This window comes from Petromyzon marinus, chromosome 70 (genome assembly GCF_048934315.1).
Source record: "Petromyzon marinus isolate PM22_M1 ecotype Great Lakes invasive population chromosome 70, UKy_Petmar_22M1.pri1.0, whole genome shotgun sequence".
Classification (NCBI taxonomy): domain Eukaryota; kingdom Metazoa; phylum Chordata; class Hyperoartia; order Petromyzontiformes; family Petromyzontidae; genus Petromyzon; species Petromyzon marinus.
Genome location: NC_133736.1, coordinates 3,228,564 through 3,245,029, shown reverse-complemented (window position 1 = coordinate 3,245,029; position 16,466 = coordinate 3,228,564). Strand labels below are relative to the sequence as shown.

Here is a 16,466-nt window from a genome sequence, read left to right as displayed (position 1 = left end):
GGTACCCGGGGTGACACGGCCGAGAGCGGTGGCCGCCACCCCCCGCCACGGCCGCGCCTTCGCCCCGTGCCACAGGGCCGCGGCCCGCCGGCCTGGCCCCCCGAACCGGTCTCTCGGTTCGAGGCCGATCCTCCGGGGGGCGACGTGAGGCTATCTCGAGGTGGCCGCCCAGACGTTCGACGCCGTCGGCCCGCCGGGCGACGCGGCGCCCAGCGGCCCCGGACGCGGGGCCGCGGCCTACCGCCCGGTCAACCTTGGCGCCGGGAACGCCGCCTCGTAGGCCTCCACCGCCCGGCACGCCTCGCGCTGCCCGTGAAGGCCGCGAGCCGGCCGACGGCCTTGACGACCGCCGCCTCGGGGCCCGGCGGGGGAGGGAGCCCGCCGGGCGGCGCACGGAGGGGGGGCCCCCGATCGCCGGGGGGGGGGGGGGGCGTGGAGGAGGCCCGACAGCGGGGCACCCCCCTGCCCGACTCCGCTCGCCACGGGGCGAGGGGCGCGCCGAGCCGCCGGTTGATCTTCGGCGGGCTCGACGCGCCGCACCCGGCCCCCGAGGCCGCGCGAGGCGGCCCGTCGCATGGTGGCGGGGCCCGGTGCCGAGGGTGCGGCCGAAGTCGCCTCCCACGACCGCCGGCAACGTCGCCCGCCATCGTCCTGAACTCCGGCGGCGTCCCCGCAGGGCGCCGGGTGGCAAGGGGGGGGGGCCCTCTTTCTCCGACCCTTGCTCGGGCGCGTGTGTGTGTGTGTGTGTGCTGAAACGCCGCGGACCGATGCCACCGAGAGCAGAGTCTGCCTCTCACGATCTCGCCGAAGGCCAAAAGTCCGGGGCACGGGCACGATCGCGAAGCCCGCCCGGTTTTTTTTCCTTCTTCGCCGTGGGCTGAAGAACGGCCGCCCCGGCCCGCCCCGCCCGGCCCCGCGGGGTGCCATCGCTGGCACCCCGCGGGGCGTTGCCAACGGGCGTCTCCCGCAGGGAAGGCCGCGGCAAACCCTCTCGGTCTTCAAGAGGGCGGCCGCCGTTACAGTTCGAGGTGGCGATCCCTGGACGCCCGAAGCCACCGTGCCGGTCGTCGGGAGTGACGGCTACGGTAAGGGCGGGGGGGTGGTGATGATGGTGATGATGGCAGCCTTCCCGCGGGGTTGAAGCCGTGCTCCCGGCGAATCTCTCCTGCGCTGTCTCCAAGAAGCCCGGCGCATCGGGGGGGCGGAGGAAGGGAGGTGGTTTCGGACGCGGATTCCGCGCTTCCTGAAAGTGGATCGTAGGAAGCGGAGGATCTCGACGGGTGCGGTACTCCCGACGGCCTCCCCCCCCCAACCCCCCACCCGCCAACCCCCCGGAAGACTCACGTCGCTGGCGACGTGAGCCGACATCGGAGCTCCTCGGGCCGGCTCGTCGTCGGAGTTGCCGGCTCGGGGGGGGCCCTCGGCCGTCGCCTCCTCCATGGGACCGCGCGGAAGCCGGAGTCTCGCCCGACTCGGGGAGGCTCTCTTCCTCCCCTCCGGTTCCGCAGTCGTCATCGTCGTCGTCATCGTCATCGTCGTCGTCATCGTCGTCGTCATCGTCGTCGTCATCGTCGTCGTCGTCGTCATCGTCGTCGTCATCGTCGTCGTCATCGTCATCGTCGTCATCCCGTCGTGCGGCGAGGCGAGCGGAGGGGCACCCGAGGGTTCAGCCGCGGCGGGGAACAAAAAAAAAATCGCGAAGAAGGAAAAATGTTGAAGTGACGAGGCGCAGCAGGAACATCCGTGGGAAAAACGCCGGCAAAAGTCTCCCGGGAAACGCACCGCGTATCGACGCTGGGTGCATGATGCTGATGGTGGGATGCAGGTCAAACAATAACAAGCGTGATGCTCACGGTGATGATGTTAATGACGGTGGTGATGGTGGTGTTAATGGTGATCATGTTAATGATGCTCACGGTGATGATGTTAATGACGGTGGTGATGGTGGTGTTAATGGTGACCGTGTTAATGATGCTAATGATGATGATGCTGCTAATGGTGATGATGTTAATGACGGTGGTGATGGTGGTGTTAATGGTGATCATGTTAATTATGCTAATGATGATGATGCTCACGGTGATGATGTTAATGACGGTGGTGATGGTGGTGTTAATGGTGATCATGTTAGTGATGCTAATGATGATGATGCTAATGGTGATGATGTTAATGATGGTGGTGTTAATTATGATGGCGATGTTAATGATGATCATGTTAATGATGCTAATGATGATGATGCTAATGCTGATGCTCTTAATGATGGTGGTGATTGTGATATTAATGATGATGGCGATGATAATGATGATGGTGATGTTAATGATGATGATGTTAATGATGATGATGTTAATGATGATACTAATGATGATGATCTTAATGATGTTAATGATGATGTGATGATGATGGTGTTACGATGATGTTATCATATTATGATGATGTTAACGATGATGTTGATGACGATGGCGGTGGCGATGTCCATGCTGTAGGAGTGCCGACCGATCGTGCCCAGGCCAAACGTCCAGCAGGAGCTGCTGTCTCTGATTCTCAAGGATGTGGGAGAGACGGACGCGGGCAACTACACGTGTGAGCTTAGCGTGGAGGGCCTCAGAGTACGCAGGACAGCGGAACTCACCATCACAGGTACCATCATCACCACCATCATCATCACCATCATCATCACCATCACAGGTACCATCATCACCATCATCATCATCACCACCATCATCACCATCACAGGTACCATCATAACCATCATCATCACCATCATCACCATCACAGGTACCATCATCACCACCATCATCACCACCATCATCACCATCACAGGTACCATCATCACCATCATCATTACCACCATCATCACCATCACAGGTACCATCATCACCATCATCATCACCATCATCACCATCACAGTTACCATCATCACCATCATCATCATCACCACCATCATCACCATCACAGGTACCATCATCACCATCATCATTACCACCATCATCACCATCACAGGTACCATCATCACCATCATCATCACCATCATCACCATCACAGTTACCATCATCACCATCATCATCATCATCACCACCATCATCACCATCACAGGTACCATCATCACCATCATCACCACCATCATCACCATCACAGGTACCATCATCACCATCATCATCACCACCATCATCACCATCACAGGTACCATCATCACCATAATCATCACCATCATCACCATCACAGGTACCACCATAGGCACCATTATCATCATCACCATCATCATCACCATCATCACCATCACAGGTACCACCATAGGTACCATCATCATCATCATCATCACAGGCACCATCATCACCATCACAGGCACCATCATCACCATCACAGGTACCATCATCACCATCACAGGTACCATCATCACCATCATCATCACCACCATCATCACCATCACAGGTGCCACCATAGGTACCTACATCACCATCATCAACATCACAGCCACCATCATCACCATCACAGGCACCATCATCACCATCATCATCACCATCATCACCATCATCATCATCACCATCATCACCATCATCACCATCACAGGGGGCACCATCATCATCACCATCATCACCATCATCACCATCACAGGTACCACCATAGGTACCATCATCATCATGATCATCACAGGCACCATCATCACCATCATCACCATCACAGGTACCATCATCACCATCATCAACATGACAGGCATCATCATCACCATCACAGGCACCATCATCACCATCATCATCACCATCATCACCATCATCATCACCATCATCACCATCACAGGTACCACCATAGGCACCATCATCATCACCATCATCACCATCATCATCATCACCATCATCACCATCACAGGTACCACCATCATCACCATCATCATCACCATCATCACCATCACAGGTACCACCATAGGTACCATCATCATCATGATCATCACAGGCACCATCATCACCATCATCATCATCATCACAGGCACCATCATCATCACCATCACAGGTACCACCATAGGCACCATCATCATCACCATCATCACCATCACAGGTACCATCATCACCATCATCACCATCACAGGTACCACCATAGGTACCATCATCTTGATCATCACAGGCACCATCATCACCATCATCACCATCATCACCATCACAGGTACCATCATCAGCATCATCATCACAGGCACCATCATCACCATCATCACCATCATCACAGGCACCATCATCACTATCACAGGTACCATCATCACCATCATCATCATCACCATCATCACCATCACAGGTGCCATCATAGGTACCATCATCACCATTAACACCATCATCATCATCATAGGCACCATCATCACTATCACAGGCACCATCATCACCATCACAGGTACCATCATCACCATCGTCATGATCACCATCATCACCATCACATGTACCACCATAGCTACCATCATCACCATCATCACCATCATCACCATCATCATCACAGGTACCAACATAACTATCATCACCATGATGACATGTGATGGGGGTGGTGAAGGTGGTGATGGTGGTGGGGTGGTGGTGATGGTGGTGGTGATGTTGGTGTGGGTGGTGGTGTGGGTGGTTATGGTGGTGGGGCTGGTGGTGTGGGTGGTGGGGGTGGTGATGGTGGTGTGGATGGTGGTGGTGTGGGTGGTGATGGTGATGGTGGTGGGTGGTGATGGTGGTGGTGTGGGTGGTGTGGGTGGTGGTGGTGTGGGTGGTGATGGTGGTGGGTGGTGATGGTGGTGGTATGGGTGGTGGGGGTGGTGATGGTGGTGGTGATGATGGTGGTGGTGATGTTGGTGTGGGTGGTGGTGGTGTGGGTGGTGATGGTGATGGTGGTGGTGATGATGGTGGTGGTGATGGTGGTGGTGATGTTGGTGTGGGTGGTGGTGTGGGTGGTGAGGGTGGTGATGGTGGTGTGGATGGTGGTGGTGTGGGTGGTGATGGTGGTGGGTGGTGATGGTGGTGGTGTGGGTGGTGTGGGTGGTGGTGGGGTGGGTGGTGATGGTGGTGGGTGGTGATGGTGGTGGTATGGGTGGTGGGGGTGGTGATGGTGGTGGTGATGATGGTGGTGGTGGTGATGTTGGTGTGGGTGGTGGTGGTGTGGGTGGTGATGGTGGTGGTGGTGATGATGGTGGTGGTGATGGTGGTGGTGATGTTGGTGTGGGTGGTGGTGGTGTGGGTGGTGATGGTGGTGATGTTGGTGTGGGTGGTGGGGGTGGTGATGGTGGTGGTGGTGATGATGGTGGCGGTGGTGATGGTGGTGGTGATGTTGGTGTGGGTGGTGGTGATGGTGGTGGTGGCGTGGGTGGTGATGGTGGGTAGGGTGAGTTAGACACGTGTGTGTGTGTGAGTGAATCTAATATCATCAGGGGCTTTGACATAATTTATCGCCCGCCATGAATTATAACAGAGCTGTTCCTTCACTATTTCGCAACCATGAAAATATAAACTCCCCTTGCACGTGACCCCATTAAAGTTTAATCCAGGCCTTATCTTTTGTTCCCAGGTTTTAGTTTATATATATTTTATGTGTTTTGTATATTTTAAAATATATATATTTCAATATATATATTTGTGCCGGGTAATATTTAAAGATGGGAGGGATAGTTTATTTTTTTTTTTACACGGCCCGTTCTCTAGGATTCAGTCATCGCAGACGATTGTTTGTGATGGTGGGAGTGGTGGTGGTAGCGGTGGTTAGTGGTAGTGGTGGTAGTGGTGGTTAGTGGTAGTGGTGGTAGTAGTGGTGGTGGTGGTAGCGGTGGTGGTAGTGGTGGTAGTAGTGGTGGTGGTGGTAGTGGTGGTATTGGTGGTGGTGGTAGCGGTGGTGGTGGCAGTGGTGGTAGTGGTGGTGGTAGTGGTGGTGGTAGCGGTGGTGGTAGTGATGATGGTGGTTGCAGTGGTGGTGGCAGTGGTGGTAGTGGTGGTTAGTGGTAGTGGTGGTAGTGGTGGTGGTGGTAGTGGTGGTAGTGGTGGTTAGTGGTAGTGGTGGTGGTAGTGGTGGTGGTAGCGGTGGTGGTAGTGGTGGTGGTAGTGGTGGTATTGGTGGTGGTGGCAGTGGTGGTAGTGGTGGTGGTAGCGGTGGTAGCGGTGGTGGTGGCAGTGGTGGTAGTGGTGGTTAGTGGTAGTGGTGGTAGTGGTGGTGGTAGTGGTGGTAGCGGTGGTGGTAGTGGTGATGTGGTAGCGGTGGTGGTAGTAGTGGTGGTGGTAGTGGTGGTAGCGGTGGTGGTAGTGGTGGTGGTAGTGGTGGTTAGTGGTAGTGGTGGTGGGAGCGGTGGTGGTAGTGGTGATGGTGGTAGCGGTGGTGGTGGCAGTGGTGGTAGTGGTGGTTAGTGGTAGTGGTGGTGGTCGTGGTGGTGGTGCTGGTAGTGGTGGTGGTGGTCGTGGTGGTGGTAGTGGTGGTGGTAGCGGTGGTAGTGGTGGTAGTAGTGCTGGTGGTAGTGGTGGTCATGCGTGTGTGTAGCAGTGTGTGTGTGTCAGTGTATGTGTCAGTGTGTGTGTCAGTATCTGTCAGGGTGTGTGTCATTGTGTGTCAGTGTATGTCAGTGTGTGTGTCATTGTGTGTCAGTGTATGTCAGTGTGTGTGTCAGTGTGTGTCAGTGTATGTCAAGGTGTGTCAGTGTGTGTGTCAGTGTGTGTGTCAGTGTGTGTGTCAGTGTGTGTCAGTGTGTGTGTGTGTGTCATTGTGTGTGTGTCAGTGTGTGTGTGTCAGTGTGCGTGTGTGTCAGTATTTCCCTGCCTGTGCGTGAGTGCCTGTGCGTGAGTGCCTGTGCGTGATGAGTTGGGGTAGGGGTGGGTGGTATTTCTGAATATCAAAGGATGCGATTCCTCATGGGCCCATTAATTTGAGACTCACCAGAAGCCAACTGGAGCGTCGTGCTCCAGACGAGGAACAGGAGGAAGCTGAAATATTGAACAGATCGCTCGCACGCACACACACGCACACACATGCACACGCACGTACACACACACACAAGTAGATACACACACACGCATACGATGTCGGAGACACTGAGAGTCTGGGTTCGAGCCCTGGGTCTGGGTGTCTCTCTCTCTCTCTCTCAGTGGGTTCACAATGGCCGTGTCGGAGACACTGAGAGTCTGGGTTCGAGCCCTGGGTCTGGGTTTCTCTGTCTCTCTGTGGGGTTCACGATGGCCGTGTAGGAGACACTGAGAGTCTGGGTTCGAGCCCTGGGTCGGGGTGTCTCTCTCTCTCTCTGTGGGTTCACGATGGCCGTGTCGGAGACACTGAGAGTCTGGGTTCGAGTCCTGGGTCTGGGTGTCTCTCTCTCTCTCTCTGTGGGGTTCACGATGGCCGTGTTGGAGACACTGAGGGTCTGGGTTCGAGTCCTGGGTCTGGGTGTCTCTCTCTCTCTCTCTCTGTGGGTTCACGATGGCCATGTCAGATACACTGAGAGTCTGGGTTCGAGCCCTGGGTCTGGGTGTCTCTGTCTCTCTGTGGGTTCACGATGGCCATGTCAGAATTGCTGAGCCCAGTACTGCTGAGATTCAGTAACGCACACACCCACACACATCAGCACACACACACACAGCAGCACACACACACACACAAAGACAAAGATCCCCCGTATAGCCTTAACAGACTGTAGGGGCAAGTGCTGTTAGCGAGCACCTATGAAGGCCGGAACGGTACACGAGGGGGTGGGTGGCCAGCACCACGCCCGACCGCCTTTGTCTCCCCAGTGGCAATGTTTTTATCCCCCGCACCAGGTACTCATTTGAGGCTGAGTCGACCTAGGGGAGGCCCAGGACCGGTTCAGATAATCGTCACTGTTGTTGGCCGTGAGCGGGAATCGAACCCGGGTCGACAGGTTCATAGCGCGGCACGCTAACCACTACACTACCGCTCCCACACACAGCAGCACACACACACACACAGCACACACACACACAGCAGCACACACACAGAGAAGCAGCACACACACACAGCACACACACACACAGCAGCACACACACAGCAGCACACACACACACACAGCACACACACACACAGCACACACACACATCAGCACACACACACACACATCAGCACACACACACACACCAGCACACACACACACAGCAGCACACACACACACATCAGCACACACACACACATCAGCACACACACACACAGCAGCACACACACACACATCAGCACACACACACACACAGCAGCACACACACACAGCAGCACACACACACACAGCAGCACACACACACAGCAGCACACACACAGCAGCACCCACACACACACACAGCAGCACACACACACACACCAGCACACACACACACACAGCACACACACAGCAGCACACACACACAGCAGAACACACAGCACACACACACAGCAGCACACACACACACAGCAGCACACACACACACAACACACACACAGCAGCACACACACACAGCAGCACACACACACAGCACACACACACAGCAGCACACACACACAGCACACACACACACAGCAGCACACACACACACACAGCACACACACACACACAGCAGCACACACACACAGCAGCACACACAGCACACACACACAGCAGCACACACACACACAGCAGCACACACACACACAGCACACACACACACAGCAGCACACACACACAGCAGCACACACACACACACAGCACACACACACACACAGCAGCACACACACACACAGCACACACACACACAGCAGCACACACACACACAGCACACACACACATACAGCAGCACACACATACAGCAGCACACACATACAGCAGCACACACACACACAGCACACACACACACAGCAGCACACACACACACAGCACACACACACATACAGCAGCACACACATACAGCAGCACACACATACAGCAGCACACACACACAGCAGCACACACACAGCAGCACACACACGGCACACACACACACAGCACACACACACACAGCAGCACACACACACATCAGCACACACACACACAGCAGCACACACACACAGCACACACACACACACAGCAGCACACGCTCGAGTTGTCTGCGTGCTAATAGGGCCTCGCGTCGACCTGTTGCATAGCTGCTACTGCTGCTGTTGTTTGTACAATGGGTGTATGTCTGACCATGTGAATATCTCATCCCCCCCGCCCTCTCTCCCCCCCCTTCTCCCCCCTCTCGCCCCCCTCTCTCTCCCCCCCAACTTTCCCCCCCCTCACCCCCTGTGGGGTTGTGATTGGTTCAGCTCCTCTCACGACGCGACCGCCCAAGTTGCTCTTCCCTCCGGAGTATCCTGTCGCAGTGATTCGCATCAACCTCGGTGAGGGTCACACACACCACCACCAGCATCAACATCAATCATCACCACCACCACCATCATCACCACCACCACCACCGCCACCACCACCACCATCATCACTATCACCACCACCACCAGCATCAACATCAATCATCACCACCACCAACACCATCATCATCACCACCATCAATCATCATTGTCACCACCACCACCACCACTACCACCATCATCACCACCACCATCATCACCACCACCACCACCACCAACACCATCATCATCACCACCATCAATCATCATTGTCACCACCACCACCACTACCACCATCATCACCACCACCATCATCACCACCACCACCATCATCACTATCACCACCATCACCACCATCAACATCAATCATCACCACCATCACCACCATCATCATCACCATCAATCATCATTGTCACCACCACCACCACTACCACCATCATCACCACCACCATCATCACCACCACCACCACCGCCACCACCACCACCATCATCACTATCACCACCACCACCAGCATCAACATCAATCATCACCACCACCAACACCATCATCATCACCATCAATCATCATTGTCACCACCACCACTACCACCATCATCACCACCACCATCATCACCACCACCACCACCGCCACCACCACCACCATCATCACTATCACCACCACCACCAGCATCAACATCAATCATCACCACCACCAACACCATCATCATCACCACCATCAATCATCATTGTCACCACCACCACCACTACCACCATCATCACCACCACCATCATCACCACCACCACCACCGCCACCACCACCACCATCATCACTATCACCACCATCACCACCATCAACATCAATCATCACCACCACCAACACCATCATCATCACCATCAATCATCATTGTCACCACCACCACCACTACCACCATCATCACCACCACCATCATCACCACCACCACCACCGCCACCACCACCACCATCATCACTATCACCACCACCACCAGCATCAACATCAATCATCACCACCACCAACACCATCATCATCACCATCAATCATCATTGTCACCACCACCACCACTACCACCATCATCACCACCACCATCATCACCACCACCACCACCGCCACCACCACCACCATCATCACTATCACCACCATCACCACCATCAACATCAATCATCACCACCATCACCACCACCATCATCACCATCAATCATCATTGTCACCACCACCACCACTACCACCATCATCACCACCACCATCATCACCACCACCACCACCACCACCGCCACCACCACCACCATCATCACCATCACCACCATCACCACCATCAACATCAATCATCACCACCACCATCACCACCACCATCATCACCATCAATCATCATTGTCACCACCACCACCACTACCACCATCATCACCACCACCACCACCGCCACCACCACCACCACCGCCACCATCACCACCACCGCCGCCACCACCGCCACCACCGCCACCACCACCACCATCAACATCAATCATCATCACCAACACCACCATCATCACCATCAATCATCACCATCACAACCATCATCATCACAATCACCACCACCATCATCACCATCACTCATCACCACCACCACCGCCACCGCCACCACCACCACCACCACCACCATCAACATCAATCATCATCACCAACACCACCATCATCACCATCAATCATCACCATCACAACCATCATCATCACAATCACCATCACCACCATCATCATCACCATCAATCATCATCATCACCACCACCACCACCACCATCACAATCATCATCAATCATCATTATCATCATCACTATCAATTATCACCACCACCACTACCACCATCATCACTACCATCATCATCACCACCAATCATCATCAACACCATCACCACCACCATCAATCACCACCACCATCATCATCACCAGCACCACCACCATTATCATCACCATCAATCATCATTATCATCGTCACCATCACCATCAATCATCATCATTCCCACCACCACCACCATAAATCATCACCATCACCACCATCATCATCATCACCATCAATCATCATTATCATCATCATCACCACCACCATCATCACCATCAATCATCACCATCACCACCATCACCATCAATCATCACCATCACCACCATCATCAGAATCACCACCATCATCATCACCATCAATCATTATTATCATCATCATCATCACCACCATCATCATCAATCATCACCACGCCCATCACCATCAATCATCAATAATCATTATCATCACCATCTCAATCATCATCACGACCATCATCAATCATCATTATCATCACCATCAGTATCATCACCACCACCACCACCATCATCACCATCACCATCACCACCACCATCTTCATTATCAGTATCATCCCAATCATCATCATCACCATTATCACCACGATCATTATCATCATCACCACCAATATCAGCACTTCTGCTACTGACCATGACTTCACTGTGGTAGCTTCCCCATATACGTGTATGGGTCTTTGTGTGAGTCTGTGGGTCTCTGTGTGAGTCTGTGGGTCTCTGTGTGAGTCTGTGGGTCTCTGTGTGAGTCTGTGGGTCTCTGTGTGAGTCTGTGGGCTCTGTGTGAGTCTTTGGATCTCTGTGTGAGTCTATGTATCTCTGTGTGAGTCTATGGGTCTTTGTGTGAGTCTGTGGGTCTCTGTGTGAGTCTGTGGGTCTCTGTGTGAGTCTGTGGGTCTCTGTGTGAGTCTGTGGGTCTTTGTGTGAGTCTGTGGGTCTCTGTGTGAGTCTATGGGTCTTTGTGTGAGTCTGTGGGTCTCTGTGTGAGTCTGTGGGTCTTTGTGTGAGTTTGTGGATCTCTGTTTGAGTCTATGGGTCTCTGTGTGAGTCTATGGATCTCTGTGTGAGTCTGTGGGTCTTTGTGTGAGTCTATGGGTCTCTGTGTGAGTCTATGGATCTCTGTGTGAGTCTGTGGGTCTCTGTGTGAGTCTATGGGTCTCTGTGTGAGTCTGTGGGTCTTTGTATGAGTCTATGGGTCTCTGTGTGAGTCTATGGGTCTCTTCGTGAGTCTGTGGGTCTCTGTTTGAGTCTGTGGGTCTTTGGGTGAGTCTGTGGGTCTCTGTGTGAGTCTATGGATCTCTGTGTGAGTCTGTGGGTCTACGTGTGACTCTGTAGGTCTCTGTGTGAGTCTATGGGTCTTTGTGTGAGTCTACGTGTCTCTGTGTGAGTCTCTGTGTGAGTCTGTGGGTCTCTGTGTGAGTCTATGGGTCTCTGTGTGAGTCTGTGGGTCTTTGTGTGAGTCTATGGGTCTCTGCGTGAGTCTGTGGGTCTCTGTGTGAGTCTATGGGTCTCTGTGTGAGTCTGTGGGTCTTTGTGTGAGTTTATATATATCTGTGTGAGTCTATGGATCTCTGTGTGAGTCTGTGTGTATCTGTGTGAGTCTTTGGATCTCTGTGTGAGTCTGGGGTCTCTGTGTGAGTGTGTGGGTCTTTGTGTGAGTTTATGGGTCTCTTCGTGAGTCTGTGGGTCTCTGTGTGAGTCTGTGGGTCTCTGTGTGAGTCTGTGGGTCTCTGTGTGAGTCTGTGGGTCTTTGTGTGAGTCTGTGGATCTATGTTTGAGTCTGTGGATCTATGCGTGAGTTTATGGATCTCTGTGTGAGTCCATATATCTTTGTGTAAGTCTGTGGATCTCTGTTTGAGTCTGTGGGTCTTTGTGTGAGTCTATGGATCTCTTTGTGATTCTATGGATCTCTGTGTGAGTCTGTGGGTCTTTGGGTGAGTCTGTGTATCTCTGTGTGAGTCTATGGATCTCTGTGTGAGTCTGTGGGTCGTTGTGTGAGTCTGTGTATTTCTGTGTGAGTTTGTGGGTCTTTGTGTGAGTCTGTGGGTCTCTGTGTGCGTCTGTGGATCTCTGTGTGAGTCTGTGGGTCTCTGTATGAGTCTGTGGGTCTCTGTGTGAGTCTGTGTATTTTTGTGTGAGTCTGTAGGTCTCTATGTAAGTCTGTGGATCTCTGTGGTAGTTTATGGGTCTCTGTGTGAGTCTATGGGTCTCTGTGTGAGTCTTTGGGTCTCTGTGTGAGTCTGTGGGTCTCTGTGTGAGTCTGTGGGTCTCTGTGCGAGTCTATGGGTCTGCAGAAATTGGGACAATTTTCTTAAAAAAAATATTTAGACTGCTTTGCATTGTCCCACTAATTTATGATTTATTCCCTTTTAATGAGTGATGAGCAGAAATTAATGATCTCGGTCCATTTCAGAATTGATTTATGTGTTGGTGAAGAGTCATTAGACATGCATGCACGTGTGTGTGTGCGTGTGTGTGTGCGTGTGTGTGTGCGTGTGTGCTTGTGTTAATTATGCCGTGTCAGAGACACTTAAAATCTGGGTTCGAGCCTTGGGTCTGAGTGTCTCTCTCTCAGTGAGTTCACAATGACCGTGTCAGAGACACTGAGAGTCTAGGTTCGAGCCCTGGGTCTGGATGTCTCTCTGTGGGTTCACGATGTCCGTGTCAGAGACACTGAGAGTCTGGGTTCGAGCCCTGGGTCTGGGTGTCTCTCTCTCTGTGGGGTTCACAATGGCCGTGTCAGAGACACTGAGAGTCTGGGTTCGAGCCCTGGGTCTGGGTGTCTCTCTCTCTCTCTCTCTGTGGGGTTCACAATGGCCGTGTCAGAGACACTGAGAGTCTGGGTTCGAGCCCTGGGTCTGGGTGTCTCTCTCTCTCTCTCTGTGGGGTTCACGATGGCCGTGTCAGAGACACTGAGAGTCTGGGTTCGAGCCCTGGGTCTGGGTGTCTCTCTCTCTCTGGGGTTCACGATGGCCTTGTCAGAGACACTGAGAGTCTGGGTTCGAGCCCTGGGTCTGGGTGTCTCTCTCTCTCTCTCTGTGGGGTTCACGATGGCCTTGTCAGAGACACTGAGAGTCTGGGTTCGAGCCCTGGGTCTGGGTGTTTCTCTCTGTCTCTCTGTGGGGTTCACGATGGCCGTGTCGGGGACACTGAGCCCATCACTGCTGAGATCCAGAAACACACAAAGGCAAAGATCCCCCGTGTAGCCTCTAACAGGCTGTAGGGGCAAGTGCTGTTAGCGAGCATCGCCTATGAAGGCTACCGGGCACTATGGTTACACAAGGGGGGTGGGTGGCCAGCACCACGCCCGGCCGCCTTTGTCTCTCCCCCAGCTGTTAGCGCTACGCTCACGGCTGCCAACACCACCGGTGACGATTCTCCTGAACCGGTCCTGAGCCTTCCCCCTAGGTCGACTCGGCATCAAATGAGTAACGCAATGTGGTGTTCGAAGTCAAACATCGCCACTGGGGGAGAGACAAAGGCGGCCGGGCGTGGTGCTGGCCACCCACCCCCTCGTGTGCCGTTCCGGCCTTCATAGACGCAGCTACTCGCAAACAGCACTTGCCCCGACGGTTCCTGCAGGCTACACGGGGGATCTTTGTCTTTGTTTTGTTGTCTGCACTTTACTCTAGCAGGGTGTAAAAAAGGCTACCTGGGGGACCTTTGTCTTTGTCGGTGTGTGTGTCCCTGTGTACGTGTGTCTGTGTGTGTGTGTGTCTGTGTGTGTGTTGTGTGTGTATGTGTGTGTCTGTGTGTGTGTCTGTGTGTGTGTCTGTGTGTGTCTGTGTATGTGTGTCTGTGTGTTTGTGTATGTCTGTGTGTCTGTGTGTGTCTTTGTTGCTCGCTAACAGCACTTGCCCCTACAGTCTGTTAAGGCTATATGGGGGATCTTTGTCTTTGTCTGTGTTGTGTGTGTCTGTGTGTGTCTGTCTTCGTCTGTGTGTCTGTGTGTATGTCTGTGTGTGTGTCTGTGTGTGTGTGTCTGTGTGTGTCCCTGTGTACGTGTGTCTGTGTGTGTATCTGTGTGTGTGTCTGTGTGTGTATCTGTGTGTGTGTCTGTGTGTGTGTCTGTGTGTGTATCTGTGTGTGTGTCTGTGTGTATGTCTGTGTGTGTGTGTGTCTGTGTGTGTCTGTGTGTGTGTGTTTGTCTGTTGCACTTGCCACCAGCAGCGCGTGAAGGCTACCGGGCCGACCTGTGTGTGTGTGTCTGTGTGTGTGTGTGTCTGTGTGTGTCTGTGTGTGTGTGTGTGTCTGTGTGTGTGTGTGTCTGTGTGTGTGCGTGTGTCTCTTCGGGCTTGCAGGGCAGCCGCTGAACGTTACCTGTCGGGCTCTATTTGGCTACAGCGGAGCCGCGTTCCCCTCCGTCTACTGGATGCGTGGCGAGAGATTCATCGAGGAACTCGAAGCCACTCGCATACGGGAGGGAGACTTGCAGTGAGTACACACAGACAAAGATCCCCCGTGTAGCCTCTAACAGGGCTGTAGGGGCAAGTGCTGTTAGCGAGTAGCAGCAGCACCTATATACAGACAAAGGTGCCCCGTGTAGCCTCTAACAGGGCTGTAGGGGCAAGTGCTGTTAGCGAGTAGCAGCAGCACCTATACACAGACAAAGATCCCCCGTGTAGCCTCTAACAGGCTGTAGGGTCAAGTGCTGTTAGCGAGTAGCAGCAGCGCCTATACACAGACAAAGATCCCCCGTGTAGCCTCTAACAGGGCTGTAGGGGCAAGTGCTGTTAGCGAGTAGCAGCAGCACCTATACACAGACAAAGGTGCCCCGTGTAGCCTCTAACAGGGCTGTAGGGGCAAGTGCTGTTAGCGAGTAGCAGCAGCACCTACACACAGACAAAGGTCCCCCGTGTAGCCTCTAACAGGCTGTAGGGGCAAGTGCTGTTAGCGAGCAGCAGCAGCACCTGTACACAGACAAAGATCCCCCGTGTAGCCTCTAACAGGCTGTAGGGGCAAGTGCTGTTAGCGAGCAGCAGCAGCACCTATACACAGACAAAGATCCCCCGTGTAGCCTCTAACAGGGCTGTAGGGGCAAGTGCTGTTAGCGAGTAGCAGCAGCACCTATACACAGACAAAGATCCCCGTGTAGCCTCTAACAGGCTGTAGGGGCAAGTGCTGTTAGCGAGTAGCAGCAGCACTTATACACAGACAAAGATCCCCCGTGTAGCCTCTAACAGGCTGTAGGGGCAAGTGCTGTTAGCGAGTAGCAGCAGCACCTATACACAGACAAAGGTCCCCCGTGTAGCCTCTAACAGGCTGTAGGGGCAAGTGCTGTTAGCGAGCAGCAGCAGCACCTATACACAGACAAAGATCCCCCGTGTAGCCTCTAACAG

The 16,466-nt window shown here is 53.6% G+C and overlaps 1 protein-coding gene across 1 annotated transcript in view; it reads left to right on the top strand.

The window, feature by feature from the left end:
* The window catches only part of LOC116957127 (interleukin-1 receptor accessory protein-like 1-B), a 181,625-nt gene that overhangs the window by 127,932 nt on the left and 37,227 nt on the right, over positions 1-16,466 (top strand). The window contains exons 7-9 of the mRNA XM_076055253.1: positions 2,481-2,634; positions 9,232-9,306; positions 15,429-15,561. Of these exons, the coding sequence (XP_075911368.1) occupies positions 2,481-2,634; positions 9,232-9,306; positions 15,429-15,561 (362 nt within the window). The remainder of the gene's footprint in view (positions 1-2,480; positions 2,635-9,231; positions 9,307-15,428; positions 15,562-16,466) is intronic.